The following is a 21,214-nucleotide window of genomic DNA, read 5'->3' as shown; positions in this document are numbered from 1 at the left end:
GAAGAGGTAAGCAAAGGTACAAAACTGTGCAAAACACGTACTGCTATTGGTTGTCAAAATCATGTGACCAAGATGGCGACTTTTAGTTGGCTGGTGGCTTCAACCGCTTGCAACCCGGTGCGATTTGGTCGCACTGCACTGTTCCAATGTCACGGCCGAGCTAGGTTCATCAGTGCAAAATGAGGAATACACATTTCGAGATGTGCAACATCTTCTGCCTAAGAGGGAGCAAAAGATAGAGATCTGAAGCTGCTCGGTACACTGGATCATCACAACCTGTTATCTACGATTAGCAACCAGCTCAGCGCTCAGCACTACAGTGAGGAGTGAGCACAGATCCTCTCAAGAGATTCCTGCTGCATACAGGCAGCATAATTGTGACTGTGCAGATGAGGAAGTGATACCTAAGGAGCTTTTGTTGATAGCCAGCAAGGGCACGATAGATCGAGCCTTACAGCAATGCTAGTGGTGTGACGGCAGTGGAGGTCACAAACCGACGTCCCACAACGTGCGGAATCTCAAAGCTTGACGAAATAAACTTTGTTCTCAATCTTTTGAGGTGCAAGACAAGCGAAGAGCACAATTAATTACTTAGGGGCCGATAGCAATCACAGCATTGTTGTGAGATACACACATGCACACCTCTACTTTGGCAACAACTTCTGGGAAGTCACGATGCAAAGGCATTCATCTCTGGTACCAGCCTCCAGATCATGCCATTTCTTCTCCGGCAATTTCCTTGTTGCAAGCACTATTATGTCGAGCAGAAATGGTGGTACGCCCACCCCAGAAACAGCCAGAGCTCATTTCAGTGATTTTTAGTTGGCCTTGGTGGCACAAAAATATGCCAAAAATGTCTTTCCCCAATTTCTCACAACTGCCTTTCTGACACAATCAGAATTTTAGAGGAGGAATATCTCCAGTTCTATAACAGCTATTACTATAATTCTATTTGTGAAAGAAAGATAAATGCACATGCTCTGCAGTAATACTAACTTTAGACCACTAGATCATCAAGAAAATGCTCAAAATATATAATTTTCACCAGCCCCCAAAACGAGCTTTCTTCAAGTTTGACCAGTTGAAACTTTCTTCCAAATCGTCCTAGGATGCTCAAATATGCCTTACTGCACTCCTAATGACCTTAGATTATTTATAAATAGAAATGTTCTTCGTAAAATCTCATGTTTGTTAACCAAGCTTCCACCAAAGAAAGACATGCTTTCCTTGATCTATGTACAAGTGACTGCTGCAGGAGAAAAACAATTGCAATTTCGGAATCAGCACATGAAAATGCATGGACAGTAAAAATTTGGTGTAAATCTGTCCATAAATTAAAAGAAAAATGTGTCTAAGAGAGGTGCCCCTTTTAAAAACGATTTTCCGCATTCAACTGGTACACCTGGCTCGAGATGCTTCTAGGCAAAGTTTTCCAGATTTAACGGTGCCCTGCAACGTAAATCAAGCATGAGGTCTTCATCCTCTGTTAGCAAAATAAAAGAGACTGTGACGCCTGAATGCCCAAAGAGATCAGATATGCACATTTCGAGCCGATGGTGTCACAACGTAGTGGCGATTTTTGGCCGCAGTAATCCAGATTGGGCACTGTCTTTCTGACCGGCTGGGCATCCAGTTTGAACCTAGTTGCTTTATACTCGCAAAATGGATCCAAAATATTATGTCTCCGAGTGCTGCAAGGTTTGCACATGCCACAGAAACTTATTCTCAGTGAAAGCGAACAGAAACTGACAAGAATAACGCTTAGGGAAACAGTTTCCATTTTGCTTCAAACTTCCTTGGAGAAAAACACTGTTTTTCAAACCACTGTTTTTCAAGGCAGCAAAAAAAAAAAAGAAGGAAGAAAAGCCAGTGACACAACCTGCCCACAAATGTGAAGGGAGAAGCCGGACAGGAGGTGAGGTTGGAGAGGATGAGCTTCCTTTGTAGACTTAGTGACCTCGTTTATGTGTAAAGTCCCACATGTATGCAAAACCTCTAGATTAACAGTGAGAACTACTGCAAAAGTTGCCACTGAACCCGACACAAATGATATTGCACCGTGTTCCAGCCGAAACAAGCGCCTGCATTCTGCAAAACATCACACAAAGAACCGCAGTCTTTCTATTCCAAATAAATAGGGCCATGCACACTTACCGCTAACATACCACCTCTCCGTAATCTGCTAGTTGCCTAAGCGCTGCCAGCACAAAGTCGTCCTGGCGAGTGTGGCTGCCCGGTGGCAGCCCAAAACCCAGAAAAAAACGGCCGTGGCTTAGCTTGGTTAAGCCTGGTGATTGCGAAGCAATAGTGTGTTATTCTCGGATCAGCTGGTAAGTGTGGCTGCCCGGTGGCAGCCCAAAACCCAGAAAAAAAACGGCCAAGGCTTAGCTTGGTTAAGCCTGGTGATTGCGAAGCAATAGTGTGTTATTCTCGGATCAGCTGGTAGTATGGCTGGTGGTAGTCTTGGGTTATGCTAGTGTTACGGCTTACAGTGAATAATCTAAGAGGAAGTCCTCCGTCGAATCCGTGTATGCCGACAAACATTTCCCTCACCAGCGTGCCCATTACAAAATCTTCCAGTATCGATTTGCGTGCCCATTACAAAATCTTCCAGTATCGATTGGCCGACGGTGCGGTACCATTCCATTTTCTCCGCGTCATAAGATATGCCCACTCGGTGCTTGCAGTAGCGTTCATTAAAGTATGGTAGCGTTACACCGTAATAAATGTTGGGGTTATTGTCCCCGTCCAAAATGCGATACAATTTGTTGTACGTCTCCTCGTCGTCTTTACGATGCATTAGCGGTAGCTTGTATGTTTCGGCCACGTTGTAGATGGCCAAGTTGTCTGCATAACACCCCCATCGTTCATCAGTCATCTTAAGTTTGCCCCACTTGTGCATCTGCGTGTCCGGCGTGTCGCTGGTTGCCCCGGGGTCCGGTGGTAGACCCATCTTGCGTCTTACAATGTCGTTCTTCTAGCGCGGTACGCGCTCGTACGCGTCGCCTATAGAGACCTCATCCAGGTAGCAAAACGCGTTTTTATTGTTTTTGTTGAACATGGTTCGAGTAGACCGCTTTATGGGGTTGGGCGGCGTCTTTGACGGATCGGCGTAAGTTTGTCCCTATGCCACAACCGGTCACACACTGTACACGCATAGCCGAACGGGTTGTTAGTAAAGCGTCTGTTGAATTCACGCGTTGCCATCTCAAACTCCTTTACTCTTCTCGCATGTTCTTCACGTCGTTCTTCTGCAATGTGTCCTTCGGGTTGAGTCGGGCCAGCCTTGGTGAGAGATTTCTCCTGTCTTTTCTTCGAACGCTCTTGTCTCTGCTGGGGTGTTTCTTCTACACACTGTTTTCTTCGCTTTTCATTTTCCTTCTCTCGAAACGCACGTTCCTTCTCGAGCCACTGCTGCCCCTGTTTCGGGGTTTCTTGGACACGCCTCTGCTGTTTAGTCGCGTTCCAGCGTCCTGAACTAGTAGAAGGAGACTCACTGTCGGGCAAACTCATATTTTTTCCTTTGCTTCTGCTGTTTCCACAGAGGAGGTTGCACGTTGTCGCCGAGCTGCATACTGGGCACGCCGCTTAGAAAGTCGTTCTTCTTCCGTCTCCGTAGCTCGCTGATGCTTCCTCTTTGCATTCTGCCGAGCTGCCTTGTTCGTAGGCACCATCGTAACATCTGGCTGTATGACTGCCTTGGCGAGAGGAGCGGAGCTGTTTTATACAGCTGGTGTGACGTCACTCTGACCGCAGCGCCCCTGGTGAGAGGAGCGGGAGTTAGGCCGCCGTTGGTGGCTACCGCCTCGCCTTGCGACGGCGTGAGATGGGGCCCCGTTTTTACACAGCTGTTGTGACGTCACTCTAGGTCACATGGTATGACGTCACGCAGCGAGGTCACGCTAAAGGTCAATGGTGCCTACCACCGCCTCGCCACGGAACGGGCTGAAGTGCGACCTGAAGTAGTATTGCTTCGCAATAAAACAAACGCGTTCTGGGCAGCCACCAGAAGTGCACGGAGCAGCCCAAGAAAATCAAGCGCCTGGCTGCGCACTCTGACAGCCTGCAGGCAGCCTGTGGGCAGCCAGAGGTGGATAACTGAAGAGGCCCACTTAAGTGCATCCACATCTGTGGAGATCGGACCCCACACACAAGGGCTTGACAGTATTCAGGCTGTAGGAAATAAACGAGTGAAGAGACACCCACTTTAAGGTTGCGGTTCAGTTTCAGCACACCCTGGAGGAGCACCAGCAGGAAGTCGGTGCAGATGCCCCTTTCATGCACCTCATCCACAATGACGTGCGAGATGCCGCGCAGCTTTGGACTGCCCTTGAGGTGCTCCAGGAGGATGCCCACAGTGCAGAAGAGCAAGCCCCCGTGGCTCAACAACAGCTGTTTGGAAATCCACACTTGGAAGCCCACCGTCTCGCCCAGCTGCAAGGCAATAAACGCACTGCACTTGTAGGGGATGGCTTTACTGGGTTTAACGTCCCAAAGTGACTCAGGCTATGAGGGACGCCATGGTTGAGGGCTCTGGAATACAATTTCGGCCACCTGGGATTCTTTAACGCGCACTGATATAGAACAGTACACAGGCCTCTAGAATTTTGCCTCCATCGAAATGCGGCCACCGCGGCTGCCTTCACACCCGCACGTTTCAGGTCAACAGCCGAGCGCCATAACCACTGAGCTACCGCAGAGGAGCACTTGAAGGATATGTGACACCATGAAGTCAGGAGACAAAGTCGCCATTGCCGATTTCACAAACAGCTTCAATAAATAAAAATTTTATTTGACATAAACTGCACAGAAAATGTTGAATAATTATCTTGATCCATAGCTGGGCTGTCACGGCTGGTGACAGATCCAGTGCATAACTTTCACACTTTTACTAAACATTTGGATAAGCAAAAAAAAGATAAGATGTGGGGTTTAATGTCATGATGACACCTAAGCTGTGAGGGATACCAAAGTGGAAGGCTCCGAATTAACTTAGACCACCTGAGGTTCTTTAATGTGCCTGATGTCACAAAAATTCTGTTTCATTACTAAAAATTAGGCTTGTGCGAATATTCAATATTTTCGGATAGTTTAACGAATAATGCGATATTCGATATTCGCTTTGATTCGACTTTTGTTATTCAGAAATTTCGAACTATTCGTCTCAAACAAATAGCCGCATGCGGCAGGGAGAAGGCATTTTCGGAAGTTTCGGTTTTTAATACAGTAATACTTTTCCCAATCCAATCCAAACCAAGCCAGCAAAGCTCAGAACAAAGGCATACCAAAAACGCATCTTGTCAGTGTGGCGGCATGTGGTGGTGTGGTCGATTACATTTAGTGGGCGACTCTGTCTCTGCCGCGGCGGCATTGGACCACTTCAGAAAGCACCATGTGGGACTTGCATGCGGCCAGCAATCCGATTTGGACCTTTTTGTAAAGATTCCACCGGCAACCGAAGCTCGATGTTTTAAATGCAAGGCAGTCCTGAAGACCACGACAAGTATGACAACAACCCTAGCAACGCATTTAAAGAGGCACCCGGACTTGCACAAGGACTACCAAGAGAAGTGGGACGCACACGAAGGCCTTCAAAGCTCAGGGGGGCAAGCAAGGCAAGTGGTCAACAACCATCCAAAGCCAGCTGTTTCAAGCCGAAAATGAAGGCGTTGGCCCCAAAAGCCCAACAGATGACGAAAATGATAGCTCGCTTCGTAGCTCATGGTATGCACCCCTACAACATTGTCGAAGAACTGGGTTTCCTCGACATGATGAAGTTCGCAATGCCGGATTATGGCGTGCCATCTCAGACAATGTTCTCGAGAGCGATTAATCCTGACTTCTACGCATCAAGCAAAGAGAAGGTGAAAAAGAAGCTCGGGGACATTTTTGTAAGCGGAGTGGAGTCACTTTCAATCACAGCTGATGGCTGGACATCGTGGGCAAATGACAGCTACGTTTGTGTAACTTGTCACGTCATGGACAGGGACTTCATGCAACACATGCATGCATTGGCTTGCATAGAGATGACGAACTCTCACACTGCAGAAAACCTGGAGCTATTTAGCACAGGTGTCATCGAGGAGTCGGAACTTCCGGCCCACGATATTGTGCCAATCTTCGTCGTTACAGATTATGAAAGGAACTTTACTTCTGCAGTAGCGCGGCCATCCTGGAGTGGTGTGCAGTGTTTTGGACACACCCTTCAGTTGTGTGTCAGTGATGCCAAAAGAGAAGTGTCGGGGTTTTTGCAGTTCTGTGCTAAGGCCAGAGCAATTGTGGCTAGATACAAACGAAGTCCCAAGGTCCGAGGACGGCTTCAGGAAATTCAGAGAAACATGCAGCTGGACCCTCTCGAGGTTATACAAGACGTCCCGACACGATGGAACAGTGAGCATGCCATGATGGCCAGACTCGTGAAGCTCCGTACAGTCATCACTGTAGAACTTTCAGAATCTGATGCAGTTCCAAACTTGAACGCAAGTGAGTGGAAGCTTATGAATGCAGCAGTGCACATCTTGAAGCCACTTGACCATGCCACAACTGAACTGTCAGGGGTCAGATATCACACGCTGTCACAAGTCATTCCCATGTTGCAGTGTACCAAGGTGGTTCTAGCTGAACATGTTTCCAAAGGTGGTGAGGCAGCATTGCTTGCCTCAAGCCTTTGCGTAGCATCAAGGCGAGGTTACCTGATATCAAGATGTCATGCCTTCATGCATTGTCAATGTTCGTCAATCCTAGATAAAAAGATGTCTGTTATGCTGAACGACCCGCAAAGTAATGGGCGTTCACTCTACTCACAACGGCAGCAGAAGAGACTGTGCCAGTTGATCAACATGGTACAGCAACAAGCGAGAACAGCACCTGCTCTGCAGACCAATCACGGGGGATCTATGTGGAGTGCTTTTACACACTTCAGCTTGCATGCACATCATCAGTCAAGCCGTACAATCTCGGATGAGGTTGCTGGGCACTTGAAGGCCTCCTTCTTTCCCGGTTCCAAGACCCCCTTGTGTGGTGGAAAAGCAAGGGCAGCCAACTTTACCCAACCCTGGTTGCAGCTGCCCGTAGGTACCTTCCGATACCAGCCACCCAGACAAGAAGTGAAAGACTTTTTTTGACTGCAGGAGCCATTGTAAGCTGCAGAAGTGAGCACCTAGAACACCAGCATGTGGAACAGCCAGTGTTTTTGCACGAAAATTTGTAGACTTTCGTAAATAATCAAGTTGTTTACTTTCCTTGAATAAATCCCAGACCTTAGCCCTCGGCCTTTTTTTAGTATTCACTTCGAAATTATTAGAGAATAATTAATATTTGCTTTGAATTTACTTCGAACGAAAAAAGCACTATTTGCACAAGCCAACTAAAAATCTGATCCACTACTAAAAAATTTTTTTTTTAGCGACACACACAAATTTGTAGAAATGGAACAAAATGTTCGCATATCCTTTTAGTGAGGACACAAAATTGGATGTTCTTTTCAGCTTATATGAAATTTTATTGCATAATTTAGCCCCGTCAAAAGATTTTAAGTGGTGCCAGTACGTGTTATACAATGAAATTGAGAAAAGTCTGCAATTTTTTGTTACACTGTCAGTTTTTCACTACTTGACGCTTTCGCACAGATTCGAAAGTGCAATGCGAAAAGAAAATGAAGATAAGAAATAAATTTAGGTGAAATCACCTACGAAATGTTGAAGTAGACCCCCGTTACTCGAATTCATAAACATGGAGAACCATCTCACAATCGCAGTCGCCACTACTAGCTCTGCCGCGGCTCGCACGACGCTGTTACGAGTGGGGTGAAGAGTGGAAGAGACAGAGGAGTTGGTGACACCATGGGCTGGTAGGGCTGGCTGTGTTTGATGCATTTGACTTGACTGGCAGTCACGTTTTACTAGTTTTTACTGTTGTTCTCCGTCAATAGTCGTTAGTGGTGCACATCCAGGAAGCGTCCAGCACTTGTCCATGGCCATGTTCAAGATGGCTGTCATTCTTTGCGTCGAAGAAACGAACTGCATGCGAGGCCACAAGTTTTGGGACGGGTGATGCAGGTGTGGCTGCAGCGAATTGAAATTTTCAGCTGTTCCCTGCGATGTTGTTGCACAGTTGTTTGTGAAGTGCGGGTTTTCACACGGGACGACGATGGTAGAATGACGTGCTGTGGGACCGCAGCAGCAATGACAATGGCAGCACTAGTGAGGACGATAGCACAAGTGTGAACGAGTAGTCCAGTAACAAATCCATTTGTGTTGTGGAATGTGGCCATGGGCACACATTTTTTTTCATGATGTGACATGGGGGAGGGGTCGACTTATATTCGAATTGACATACAATCGTGTAAATGCAGTAATGAGCTTATACTGCACAGGTGAGATTTACAGTGTTCAGATTGCATCCACATATGTGGACACACTTACCAGGATAATGAATTGCAGCATGAAAAGATGCAACACAAAGCAGCTAAATAAAAGGGTTTGAGTTTGTTGGGTTTTACGGTACATAAGCAATCAAGGCCATCATAAGCTAAGCACAAGCTAAAAAAGAGGGGTGGTGGATTGAAACATGCAAGGGCTTAGGTTCTCCGGCAACACAAAAAGCAAAGAACAAATCGGTTCCCTGAAACCCAGTTTGAGGACCCCTGGTTTAAGGCCCCAAAATTCCACAGCCGAGGCCAGCAAGTTGATGTCACTTCTGCAGGGCCACCCTTCAGGCTCTTTTCCAGTGCAGCCCTGAAAGCACCCCAAAAATGAACAGACCTAAAGTTTACCTCAAAAGCTCACTTAGATTCCGTCAAAGTCGCTTTTGAAAATTTCTGTGTCGGCACTTATCAGCAGTGTACCTTAAAATAATGGAGTGTTAGGCTAGTTGCTTATGCATATACATTATAGCGCAAGACAACAAAGACGATACACTAGAAGACTGGACGAGCACTCATGCAGTCTTCCAGTTTGTCGTCTTTGTGTTGCACTATGACAGCATTGTACGATGCCAGTAAACGAAAAACCACCAACCTCTTTGCCTTGCTCCTGTGCCACCTGCTTTGCTATGCTGATGGCTGCCGTCCTCCGCGGCTGGGTGACGACTACGTTGCAGGCAGAGCCCTCACCTCTGCAGATGAACTCCTCAAAGATGAACTGGGGCCCTTGCATCATCTTTCCCGAGCCGGTCTCGCCATAGACCACCACCACTCGATAGCGCTCCATGTGAACAATGTTCTGCCTGCAGTACAAGCATGAATGTTAAATTCCGGAATGTAACATTCCCAATATAGTGGCATTTATCAGCAATGCCTGTACCATTACGTGTACCATTACCAACTTCACGACCACTCCCTCCCCCTTCAACCGAGGCCGATTCCCAACGCTATGCCCATGGTTTAGCCACGGCCATTGGCAACGATACAAAGAACACAACGGTACCAGCAACTCTTGAACCTTCTTCCATGTTAGCACACAGTATTATAAAAAAAATACCAGAAGAAAATTAGGTGCTACCATCATCAGGATGAACGCTCGAAAAAACCTACATGCGGTTTTACGTGTGGGTTTTACTGAATAAATGAGTTAGAAGTCTCACCCATGTCTGCCTCATTGTGAGTGTCTCAAACTTGTAGTGCTTTTGAAATGATTACAAAGCTTGTGCCATGAACATTTACGATCTGCACTGAAACATTCAGAAGCAGAAGCAAACAACTCTGATGTAAGAGCGGAGGCAGGTTTCAGGACTTAAATTTTTAATTTTCGACCAAGAGGAGTGAAATCTGGCACGCTTTTTGGAAAGTGCACTAAATGAATAAATACAAATTTTCCCTCATATATCATCAGTAGTTTTGACAATATAAATTTTTATGTGCTTCATTGAGATGCCAAACTTGCAGTAAGCCTGGCATGACAACGAAACATGGTAGGAGCCTGCAGTCACCCTCAAGTGTTACACAAGGATATGTTATACAGTGACGCTCTCCAAATAGCTTCAGTAGGCTGATTTTTTCTACACGAAAAGTTCTATCCCTGCTTCCATAATGCACTCATTATCACCATGCCAAAAGAGTGGCAGAGTGAAAAAATGGAGTAATTTATAAATGTAGGAATGTCACTGTTTTATGGCTTTTGGGAGTTTAACGTCCCAAAGTGCTTCAGGCTATGAGGGACGCTGTAGTGAAGGGCTCCGGAACTTTCGACCACCTGGGGTTCTTTAACATGCACCGACTTCGAACAGTACACAACCCTCTTCACTTTCGCCTCCATCGAAATTCGTCCGCCGCGGCCGGGATCAAACCCGCGTCTTTCAGGTCAGTATAAAAAATTTAACAAGGAACACAATGCAACATACTACATGAAAATCCAAAGAAGCTATTTTCATGCTATGCTTTCTGCAAACAGGGCAGTCAGGGTCAAGAAAAAATTTTTGAGAAAACTGGTATTTTCCAAGGGTTTCAGCCAGTTTTTTGCTACCTCCGCTTACAAAAACGTTTTTTGAAGGCACTTCTGTGCTTTTTTTGGCTTTCTCGTGCTGTTTCGATTTTGGTTTCAACAGCCGAATGAGCACTGTGGCGTCAAAGTGTACTTACAGGTCACGTGAGAGATGGGAAACACCCATATATTCGCTGTTTCCACATTCATTGTCATTCAGAATCTTGAGGAAGGCTGGCATCAACACAGCAGTAAATTAAAACGATAAAGCAGCGATTATATGGATGTTTTCCATGCCTCACATGACACAATAGTACTCTGACGTCACAGCCATCATTCGGTTGTTGAAACAGATACCGAAACAGCTCGACAGAAAAAATTCGATTATAAATTATTTAGTAGTCGTAGATGAGCGCCACATGGTTATTCATGCATAGTAGTGTCTTCTACATCATTGTAGAGAAGGAAATATGCTAACAAAATTAGGTGTCTATACTCCTTTAAGAGGAGTTACGAGACGATGCAACTTGTGGCACGAGAGCTCAACTTCAAAAATTCTTTTTTCGCTTCAAACAAAAATTAACTCTATAAAAATTTAAGAAATGAAACCCAATAAACTGTAATACGTAACCCGCTATTGCTTATATTTTTACTTAGACCACCTCACGGTGAAATTAACAAGTGTTTTTGCCTCAAAACACTTTTTCAACTTCAGTATTTCTTTTACTTTCGATGTACGCAGTTCCATCACCTGCAACATTTGTTTAGGTACTAGACATCTAGACAATCTAAACGGCTATTTCCGAATTTCCATGAGCAAGTTGACAAATAAAAAAATGACAGAAATGGTAGAGTTTCATGCATCTTTTCGATTTTTTAAATATATTTCTGCCATATAAAGCTGCACAATCCAAATTTTATCGAAAACCAGAATTGTGCAAATATCAATAAAAAATTGTGAAGCATTCTCTAAAATTTGAATTTTTTAATAATTATTTAGCAGTGCCTGGTTGCTCGCCTTTTCTAAATATTCAAACTGCCCTCACCTCATAAATAAATTTTTTCCGGCAAAAATATTTTAGGCTTTGATTACACACATTAGGATGTCTCCATCAATTTTTTTGAACAAATTGAAAGATGGTCAAGTGCAATGTCTGGAACTTTTGGCGTGGAATGACACAGACCTAATGTACCTGACCTCGGCCATTGCTTTTTCGCGTGCTGGGAGAGTTGGAACAAGCCAAGAAGTTTGAATTCAGCGAATTTAAAAGAATGTGCAGTACGAATTAAGTGGCTTTAAAATGCATTGAAAATATAGCCAGTCAACCAAAACTTCCAAAGTTATCTGAATTCACCGAAAGTTCGAATTACCGCAAGTTCAATGTACTTCAATCTGTCCTCAATGTCCTTTCATGCGGCACAAATAAGGGCGCAACAGATAATCACCACGAAGCGCCAGGTTTCTCACCTCTGCGGGAATATGGGGAGAGCCTGTTTGGCCTGCTGCATCGTGGACAAGTAATGGGAGGCCCCCTCAAGCCTGGCCAAAAGCTCCCTGTCTCTTTGGGGCTGAAACTCGCTGGAAACAATGAGCAGCCGTCCGGTCATGATGTCATACACGACATGGTGTGAACTTGCGCGAGTGGCTTCGGTCTCTACGCTGCAGTCTTCTTCTCTCGCATCATCTGGAAGGTGCACTGCATTTTACCGACCGACCGAGGAAAAGAAGAAAAAGTGATCTTTCACAAATAAATTAACGACTTGGAGAGAAAAGAATGGTTACACATGAATTATGAGCATAAAAGACCACATGGTACGATTAAATCACTAAAGGATCCATGACCAACTTTGTCGCAGCCTTTCTTTTATCAGCACAAAATGCAATTCTGGTTGCACGATTGCAGAGTTGCTAGACTATGTTAAATATCTGTAACGTGTAGCAGCCCAGAATTTCAGTATTTTCAAGTGAACAAACTATGCACAGATTTGCCATTAATGTGAACTTATTGTTACACAGTACCAATACACCATTCACTACTAGATAATGCACAGAAACCAATAATTGATTGCACTTCACCCCTATTTTGACATGCTGCACAGTTATTTGCATAGTGCAGCATGCAGTACTTTTGTGACACAAATATGCACTGCTTCAGTTTTAGCCATTTTCTCGTCTTTGTCTTGAAGGGCTGAGGTATGAGTGTAGGATATATAACACAGCGGATCCGAAGCAAAAGAAAATGCCACCCGGAAGAAAATGCCGCCAGGGGCAGCAGCACTGTCTATCCACCTTATCCAGAAGACCAGGATAGGGCGGCCACAGGTGGAACAGGACAACTCTAATTGTGGAGCAGCTGGGAAAGGGCTTTGTAGTGCAGTGGATGTGATTGGGTTGTTGCCGATGACGATGACGACATTGCTGATGGTGACAACTAAAAGCTTAGGATCATAAGACTTTACAACATTTTAAATTTATGTGTGCGACCACTGGAAGAGGCCCCTAAGAAGTAGGCTTCCTCTACCTTGAAGGAAGACATGAATATGCACGGAAGCTATGTACATGACTCTGTCTACTCAGTTGTGTATGCTGCAACAAGCTCATTGTAACGGGCCAGAATGGAGCCCTTAGACAAGGTTCACCATGACAGTAGCTAGCCAAAACAAGCACGGACAAGGCAGGGTCCTGTGAAATTGCTGTGATAGTATAATAAAAACCAGTGCCTCAGATAAACTATCTGAAATAAACGTCACTTACAGGAGATATTTGAATAATGGAAAGTTACTTCTGGAAGCATCTAGGAGCACACACCAAACCTTGCTGTCAGCACGGTAACCCAGTTTAGAGCCCCACGGGACGACATTGTCTCCTAATCCTTCCTGACAATTATCCACGCTTCCCAATTTACCTTGCGTAGCCCTTCCTGTTAGTCAACAGTGCAATTGAGCTGAAAAGCATCATAAGTGCTGTGCCATACAACAAAGTCCACTTGTTGTACCATTTACACAGTAACATAGACATGTGACAGCCCACCGGCCTGCCTTTGCGTATCAAGAAGCTTAAGGTCACTCTAAACTTCAGGCACCCTTGATACCTCCTGCTGGCTTCAAAAATGCATCATTAAAAACAAAAACAAATGCCCAGCATGACAAGGATAACACCAAGCACTGGAAGCATAGCATGAAGACTCGCAACCAAAAGTACAAAAGAACTTCATGGGCCCTCCTTACAAAGGTATTGCTGCAGCCAGACTAGTTATCAGAGGGGAGAAAAAATAGAAGCATGCAAACTACAGCTGGCTGCATAAGCTAGTAGATGAAGACAGATTGGGGAAAAGGACCCTGATTTCTCAAGCATGTGGGCTTGAAAGGAAGCATAGGAGTCTGCTGTTGTTTGCCCGACAAATGCTGCAAAAATATAACTTGAACAAACTTCCCAAACAAATTGGCTTTTGAATACGCTTTGTCAAGCACCATTAATCCAAACGAGTTTTAGTTAAACAAATTCAAACACATGGTTCAGTTCAATGAAATACAGAACACTGAAGAACTGCTTGGGGCTTGACATTTTACTCCGGTTCATAAAGCACTCAATGTTCAATTCAGGTGAGCCAGCTGTCCTTTAAGCAAACAATTCCTTAAAGCACCCTGAGGTTTCTTTAAGTGGCATTTCACAGTACACATCATGCTTAAGAATTCCAGACTTCCCACAAAGTTTTCAAAAACGGTTTTCTTCTTTCTTAGAACTATAGCAGCCAGCAAGCTTTCCCTGAGAAAAGTTGAATGGAGGCTAAATGGTGCCGCATTTTACGTTTAAGGAAATTTTTAGTTTCTGCACCTAAATTAATCAAAATGCACACCCTTGACTAGTCTCTTGTGCTGATTAAAAAATATGACTGCTTTTATGATAGGTAGATTAGCTCTTAAAATACGTTTAATTAACACCCTACCATTAACAGGAACAATGAAAAGAAAATGCACACCATAAAGGGTCACAAATAGTGCTTGGTTACACTCTAGAAAAAAAAGAAGATGCAATGCTGGAAACAGTTTTATCTTATCATCATAGGCGGTTTTAAAAGACATTGAAACTCAAGGTACAAATAGTGCCTAAAGTGTAATCAATTACAGCAAATTAAAAAAAATTTCTGAATCTTAATTAAAAATTCTGCTCCCAACATCGCGTGGTCTGCACACCTACTGCATGCTAAAAGAATTATGGTCCTATCTGCCATAGATGCTCAGATATGCTAGTTAGGAATTCATTTTGAGAAAAACAAAGTGCCATTTCTGGCAAAATAATCGAAAATTCGGACGCCTGATTTTTGGGACAGGCTTGACTATTCAGACTTTTTCGCGGCACCGTGACATGGCCCATAGAGCCAATGTACAAGAGCACTTAAAATTTCGGACGCACCGCAACTGACCGCTCAATTTTTCGGACCTCATTAGCACTCGGCAGAAATATCCAAGCAAGACTTTCTGACGGGCTAGTTGGTACATATTCATTTCTGGAGGCTGTGCGCTAATAAAAGACGTTCACAGGAGAAAGGAGACAACAGAAAAGAAGCACAACTTTCAACTTTAATGACGACAAAAGAAGCCAGGCGCACTTATATACCACCTGTTATCCAGAGATCCAAGCTGCCATACACCATAAAAACCCGCATGTAATATGAGGTTTAATTCCCATAATTAGCATCCTAAAATTCTGCCTCGTACTATTTGCGGATCCAAACAAAAATTTTTGAAGTTTTGATTTCGTTATTGCGGCGTGGCTACGGCTTGGCTTTGCTGTTGGTACGTGGCTATGGCTTGGCTACATTACTCTCGACAAACGACATCACGATGTCGTTTTTTGTTGCTGATCCATTGGGTGTGCCGGGGGGTCGTGGTGTGCCGTGTGCCTGTTGACAATGCACATGCTCGCATGTAAGCCACACTTCGTCAAGTGGATGTTTCTTTTTGGGAGCAAGATGTCAGGGTCTCGAAAACAGTACTCGGCTGCTTTCAAGTGAAGTGGTTTTAGCTGCGGAGAACATTGGCAACAGTGCAGCCGAGAGGCAGTTTGGTGTCACTGAGGGAAGCATTTGTGGATGGCAACGACAGAAAGAAGCCCTTTTCGAGTGCAGCGGAACGCGGCAAAGCTGTGAAAATGTATTGTGGATGCATGGGAGGCCATCCCAGATCTTGTACGTCGTTCTTTTAAGAAGTGCGGCATCTCGAACGCCCTCGATGGCACGGAAGATGAGTACATTTGGGATGATTTGTCGGACAAAGAAATGTCTGAAGAAAGCGCTGCTGAAGATGAAAGTGATTGAAGCGCGGGATGCGATTTGAATAAATGGCATCTCTGAGCTTATGTCACTCGTATTACGCGCGGGTAAAACTTTCTTTTCATTTCGCGTCTCTAAAACTTCACCTCGCATGATATTCGGGTTTGTATTATATGCAGGTTTTTACGGTAATGTGTACACTGGAATCTCATTCATTCAAACTGCAGGAGAGATCGAAAGCTTGATCAAACAAAACGTTAGTCATGCTTAAAGGGAGCCTCTTAGCTTGAGATGCTGGACTTCTGCGCGAGTCGGCACACTGCGCCCGCGTGGTTTCGAATTCGTACTGTTCTTGAATGACTTCCGCCGCACGAACTTGAACAGCAGTCAAAGTTCGCAGAACTCATCTGTGCCAAGTCTTTCGTCTCGATTACGAGAAGAGGTAGCAGCGAAGCGCGTGGGAGGCATACGGCTTCATGGAAACGGCGAGCGTGGGAGGAGATGGTGGTGCATTTCAAAGCGAGGCAAGCATATCCACGGCAAAACGCACCGCAACCCTGAGTCTTCTATTGTAAAACAGTAAACAGCTGGCGTTTCGATGACAGGCAAGATGCCTCTCATTATAAGCAAGCCACCGCAGAGTGCACACCACCGGATACGATGTTGATTTTGGCTGTAGTCGCTAGGCTTAATGACGAAGGCCAACGCCGATAGAGCACTTGCTCCAGCCATTTCTCAGTTCTTATTGTTTCGCCATCTTCGCGTTGTTGTCCCGGGACCATCGCACTGCGGGTGCAGCGCAGTTCCTGTGGTGGCGCGTTCGCTCTCCTGTCTATAGACTTTGTCCCAATCCGTGCGTTCATCGGTGATATGCCAAAGGCAGCACACCCAGGCTGAGCTCGTGAAAGCGACCGCCGCCCATCATCTTTTGATATGCCGCGCAGCCAAATTTTGTCATGAGGAGCTTTAGAATGTGTGCAATACAACTGATCCCTTCCTCCGGCATATTGGCAAGAAGTTTGTGATTTTTTTGGTAAAATTTGATTTTCTGGATTGCCTGAATTTTCGGTCATTTTCGCGGTCCCTAAGGGGTCCGAAAAATCTGTCGCCGACTCTATTTCGCTTTTATTTACATACTTGCATTAGCAGATGCCTAATAGCCTCCTGGAATGTAATCAGTCTGACCAGAAGCATTGAAATGGTGCTTTTTCAGTGTGCACTGCAGATTTTCTACACATTTGCATTTCTGTAAAGATTCAGTTCGTCTTTGGTTATCCTTCTCCTGCGTGCGCGTTTGTCTTGGGGCTAGGAGTTAGGCTGAGCTCTTGCAATATACATGTAGCAGTCCTTTCACTCCCCACATTGGATTTCATCATGGCTTCAGCCACAGACACAGTGAAGAGAGAGGAATGTTGTTCATTTTGGGCAAGTGCCCATATCATCGAACACAAACTGTTGTTGTTTTGGGTGTTGCCTCGTTGGCAAAATTCAAGCAGCCTCCTGTCCAAAAGCCTTTCATATATAGGAAGTAAGGGCTCGCAAACATGAAGAGGCAGATTGTACCAGTGACGTGGCATAGCCTCACCTCTGGCCTCTGCCGCATTCTGCCGGCACCAAGAATCCCCGCCTGTTGGTCAGAGGGTGTGGCTGCGAGTGGAGTCGTTGGACATCACATGATGGTAGGTGGCCATCACAGCTTTGAGCGTGGCCTCTACATCACCTATATGTAAGATTAGCACCCATGAATTATAGGAGCTCAATTTAGAGATCAAATCTTGCGTGAGCTTGCCTCTCTCGCCAAGCCATTCTCCAGCAGGACATTTCTGCTTGGCGACCACGTTGTGCAGAGCAGTGCCCATGCATTTTTACACATGATTCACGCAATCTGCCTTCTGGACTCCAATGTATCCATACACTTCCGCTTCTTTCAAAGCAGGGAAGATGAAACTGCCACCATAAGACCGCACTGTGGTATAAAGAAGGTTGTGCTGCTGTAGAGACCGCTGGAATAAGATTACGGCAGCTTCAATGTCCTTTTCGCCAGCCTTCTTGTTTGTGTTTTTCTGGCAGGTGTGGCTCTGTTTCCAGGCGGGGTATGTTGGGTCACCTTCTTTTGGGCCCCGTTCGCACGCGGCGCAAAAATTCTCAGTACAACAAAGTTAACAAGTCCAGTGAACAGTTCAATCACAGTGCTGATGCTGATGTGTGATGAGTGTCTACAGGTCATCCGTGAGCCATCAAATGACACAGTGATGTTGCCTGAATTCCCAAGATTCAACTCCATGTAAACTTCCCAAACTGCTCATGCACAGTAGGAAGTCAACTTTTGGGCCACATGATCCATTGCGAATGTCAACTTCTCGACATATTTCTGCCAAGATGTTTATGTAGCGCAGCATGCTGATATCCTGTCAAGTGCATTGCGCGCACAGCGGGTATGTCCACCCCAAACGAGATCACTGTCTGGTCGGTCTTCATACGTGGTAAGTTTCATCAACATGAAATGTTGCCACAGTCCGTACATGTCAGGATCAGTTTGGCAGCAAGGCCATACTCTTTCTGGATTTATCAATTGTCACGTCACCGTCGCACATTTTGCATTTCACTGATGCCAGCATCTCGTTCGCCGACTACGAACTCTTGTTAACCATCTCGTTCGCCAGCGACAATGGAGAATGTTGTGTCGCCAAACACGAAGGTTGTGAAATCTCCAGTTCTATCAAGAATGCCATCTTGTGCTCTGTTGCTGCAGCTGATGCCATCCACTAAGTTTCTTCCAATCTTTCTTGTCCATTTCTTCCATCTCACAAAGCCGTAGCATTGAGGTATCATGATCAACGCGACCGCTGTCCGAAAACGTATCTGCGGCTGGCGCTGCCATCAGGCCTAGCCCAATCGGCACTTCGTTACATGCTGGCGAAGGCATATCCAAGATACTCTAGATGTACACAGCGGTCTTCTTGAGATTGCTAATGAGCGATTTTTCCCCCTTTTTTTCGTACCTGTGAGATGTGCGGAACTTCGGCGCTGGCGCTGACATTGTTGAGACACACCAGCGAATGCACTTTGACAAGATGGCCGTTGCTTGCGCTCAATAGACGTTTCCAGCAGATGACGCAAGGGGCATCAGCCAATTGGGTACAGTCGACTCCGCTTAGCACGAAGTCCACGGGGACGGCAAAAGCTTTGAATTGAACAAGATTCCAATTAAGCAAGAGCACATAAAACATCCTTATTTCCAATGAAACCTTGCCAGCGTTCACGAGAAATAGTCTGTCATCTTTCTCTACTTATTGAATCCTGCAGCAGAAAGCATGTTTTGAAGACTATAAATGTGCCTAAACACTTCTGCTGGATTACTGTCTGCTGGAAAACGCTTCACAACAACAAGGCCCGCAGCTGCATCTGCAGCCGTCAGATGCAGTGCGTCATGATCGCAGTCATGAACAGATTTGCTGGGCCGAACAATCAGCACAATTTCACTGTCCGTAAGAGCGTCGCATGTTTCGACTTCATTGTCCATGGCTATAAATTCTTTGAAACGGACGTCACCAAAAGCGACATCAAAATCGGTGCCAACATCGGTGTCAAAATCGGCAAGAAGTAGAGAGCACTCTACCGACTCACAGCAAGGAGTTGTCCATGCACAAAATCATTCACTCAAGGCGCTTGTTTTAAAGGACATTAACATTCTTGATTATGCCCTGGTCCATAGGCTGCGGGACAGATGCGGTATTTGCAGGAAGGTATGCAAGGTGGATAGCACTTAAGATCATGCGCATTGCACTGGTCTACAAGAAAGAGCACTTTCCGGATGAATGACATAACTTTCCAAACCAGCTTCATCAGCCAATCTGGAAATTTCTGACATCATCTACGCCTTCTTGTTTGATGTGTAGTCAACAGGAAGCATTTTCACGCCTTTAAAACATCTTGGCTTGGCAGCTTTCCTCACCACGAGCGGGCGACATAGTTCTGTGCCAGTCATGTTGGCGGCACGAACAGCACTGAAACACTCTCCTTGCTCCGTTTGCCCCCGGCGCATTAATCCCTTTTGAAAGTAAGTCTTCTCGGGGACAAGACGATAAAAGTGAGCAGACTCATCTGCGTTAAAGATATATTCCGGCTGGTACTCAGCCAAGAATCTCGGAAGCTTTTCGTCCTTCCACATCGAGATTGTTTCAGGATATACTAACGCATTCTCTCCAAATACGCTCTTGAAAGCCAGATCATGGCAGTCTTTAAAGCCTGTGAGCCATTCATCAGATGAAGCAAAGTCGTCGATCCCCAACATTGCTCCGAGAGATTGGGCTTTCGCAACAATCTCCCCGCTGTTATTCCGTGCTCCTTGAATACATACCAATAGAGCCTTCTCTAGCTCCGGATGGCAGCCTGAACGCATTCACTTACGTGACATCTTAAACATGTCATGCTCAAAAGCGTCCCGTATTAAGTGCTTATTCTTAATGAAGTTAGAATGCGTGTTAGGCTTAATGCCATACTTCCGCCCGATACCTTGCTTGGTGGTTCCTTCCTTTTCCACTTCTCTCAAAATCTCGACTTTCGTCGCCATGTACAGCATGCGATATGGTCCACGAGTCGCCATGACTGGTACAACCGCTGCATGTGAAGTCCAAATTGTAATCGAAACATGGAACCATCTGCGACAAACAAATGGCCAAAATGACTCCGTCGCCCTGCCATTGCACTGTGACATATCAGCTATATCAGCTCACTTCAAGCCTCATCTGACCACTTTGAGATGAGCGGTGCTATAGGCACTTACAATGGCAGTGGTGTATTTTGCCGTTTTAAGAAAGTAGCCTCAAGATAGTCACAATGGCACCAAAAATGACGGTCATGATTATCGATTGAAATATAACTTTTAATTAAATGACACTTTAGGCTGTTTAACATCGAATTATTGAGTGATATTTCTACAGGAATACATGCAAAAATGACGGGATCAACATTTCACTTCTAATTAATCGAAAATTCTAATTGAGCAGCTTCAAATTATCGAAGCCGCCTGCAGCAGCCTTCAGCAACCTGCATCGACTAGCGAATAGCATAGCACGTTATGACAGCAATTCGACGGCATTTTCTTCCTTATCCAGTAAGCATAAAAGAGCAGCAATGACAAAAAATAAAAATGAAAAGCAGCTCTTTCAAATGAGGCCAAGATGGTGGCGATCACTACAGTAGAACGATAATAGCATGTCGTAGAAAAAGCCCTGTTCTTGTGTGAAAATCTACCCAGAGAGAGCATGGATCGAAGTTTTATACTCATTTTACAGCTCAAATATTGACTCTCAAGGTTACAAAATTCACAGACTACACCAAAAAAGCTGCAGATTTTGAAAAGTAAATTTTTAGAAAATCGATTTTTTTTTGCAATTTTTTTTGCTCCAAATTTTTTTGCCTTCCCCCTTAAAGAGAGTATAGACACCTAATTTTCATGGCATGTTCTCTTCTCTACAATGAAGCAGAAGACACTACTATGCATGAATAACCATGTGGTAT

At 45.1% G+C, this 21,214-nt stretch overlaps 1 protein-coding gene across 1 annotated transcript; it reads right to left on the bottom strand.

Annotated features, from left to right (window-relative positions):
* Positions 1-1,676: 1,676 nt before the first annotated feature.
* Positions 1,677-20,348, bottom strand: LOC144108427 (ATP-dependent RNA helicase DHX30-like). The gene is made up of 5 exons (XM_077641668.1): positions 20,207-20,348; positions 11,887-12,103; positions 9,018-9,225; positions 4,207-4,434; positions 1,677-1,691 (listed from the first exon to the last, which is right to left on the bottom strand). Exons 1-5 carry the CDS (start codon positions 20,295-20,297, stop codon positions 1,677-1,679), a joined length of 759 nt encoding a protein of 252 aa, XP_077497794.1. The 5' UTR covers positions 20,298-20,348.
* Between the last annotated feature and the right edge of the window lie 866 nt (positions 20,349-21,214).

The sequence above is a fragment of the Amblyomma americanum genome, chromosome 10 (assembly GCF_052857255.1).
Source record: "Amblyomma americanum isolate KBUSLIRL-KWMA chromosome 10, ASM5285725v1, whole genome shotgun sequence".
NCBI lineage: Eukaryota > Metazoa > Arthropoda > Arachnida > Ixodida > Ixodidae > Amblyomma > Amblyomma americanum.
Note: the sequence above shows the minus strand (reverse complement) of the source record. Positions and strands in the feature narration are given on the sequence as shown.

Excerpts from the sequence above, each read along its gene's own strand:
- LOC144108427 (XM_077641668.1), bottom strand. The coding sequence starts at position 20,297 with ATGGCGACTCGTGGACCATATCGCATGCTGTACATGGCGACGAAAGTC. Across the intron at positions 12,104-20,206 it reads GGAAGGAACCACCAAGCAAG|ATGATGCGAGAGAAGAAGAC; the intron begins GTATCGGGCGGA and ends TGCACCTTCCAG. Across the intron at positions 9,226-11,886 it reads CTCCCCATATTCCCGCAGAG|GCAGAACATTGTTCACATGG; the intron begins GTGAGAAACCTG and ends CTTGTACTGCAG.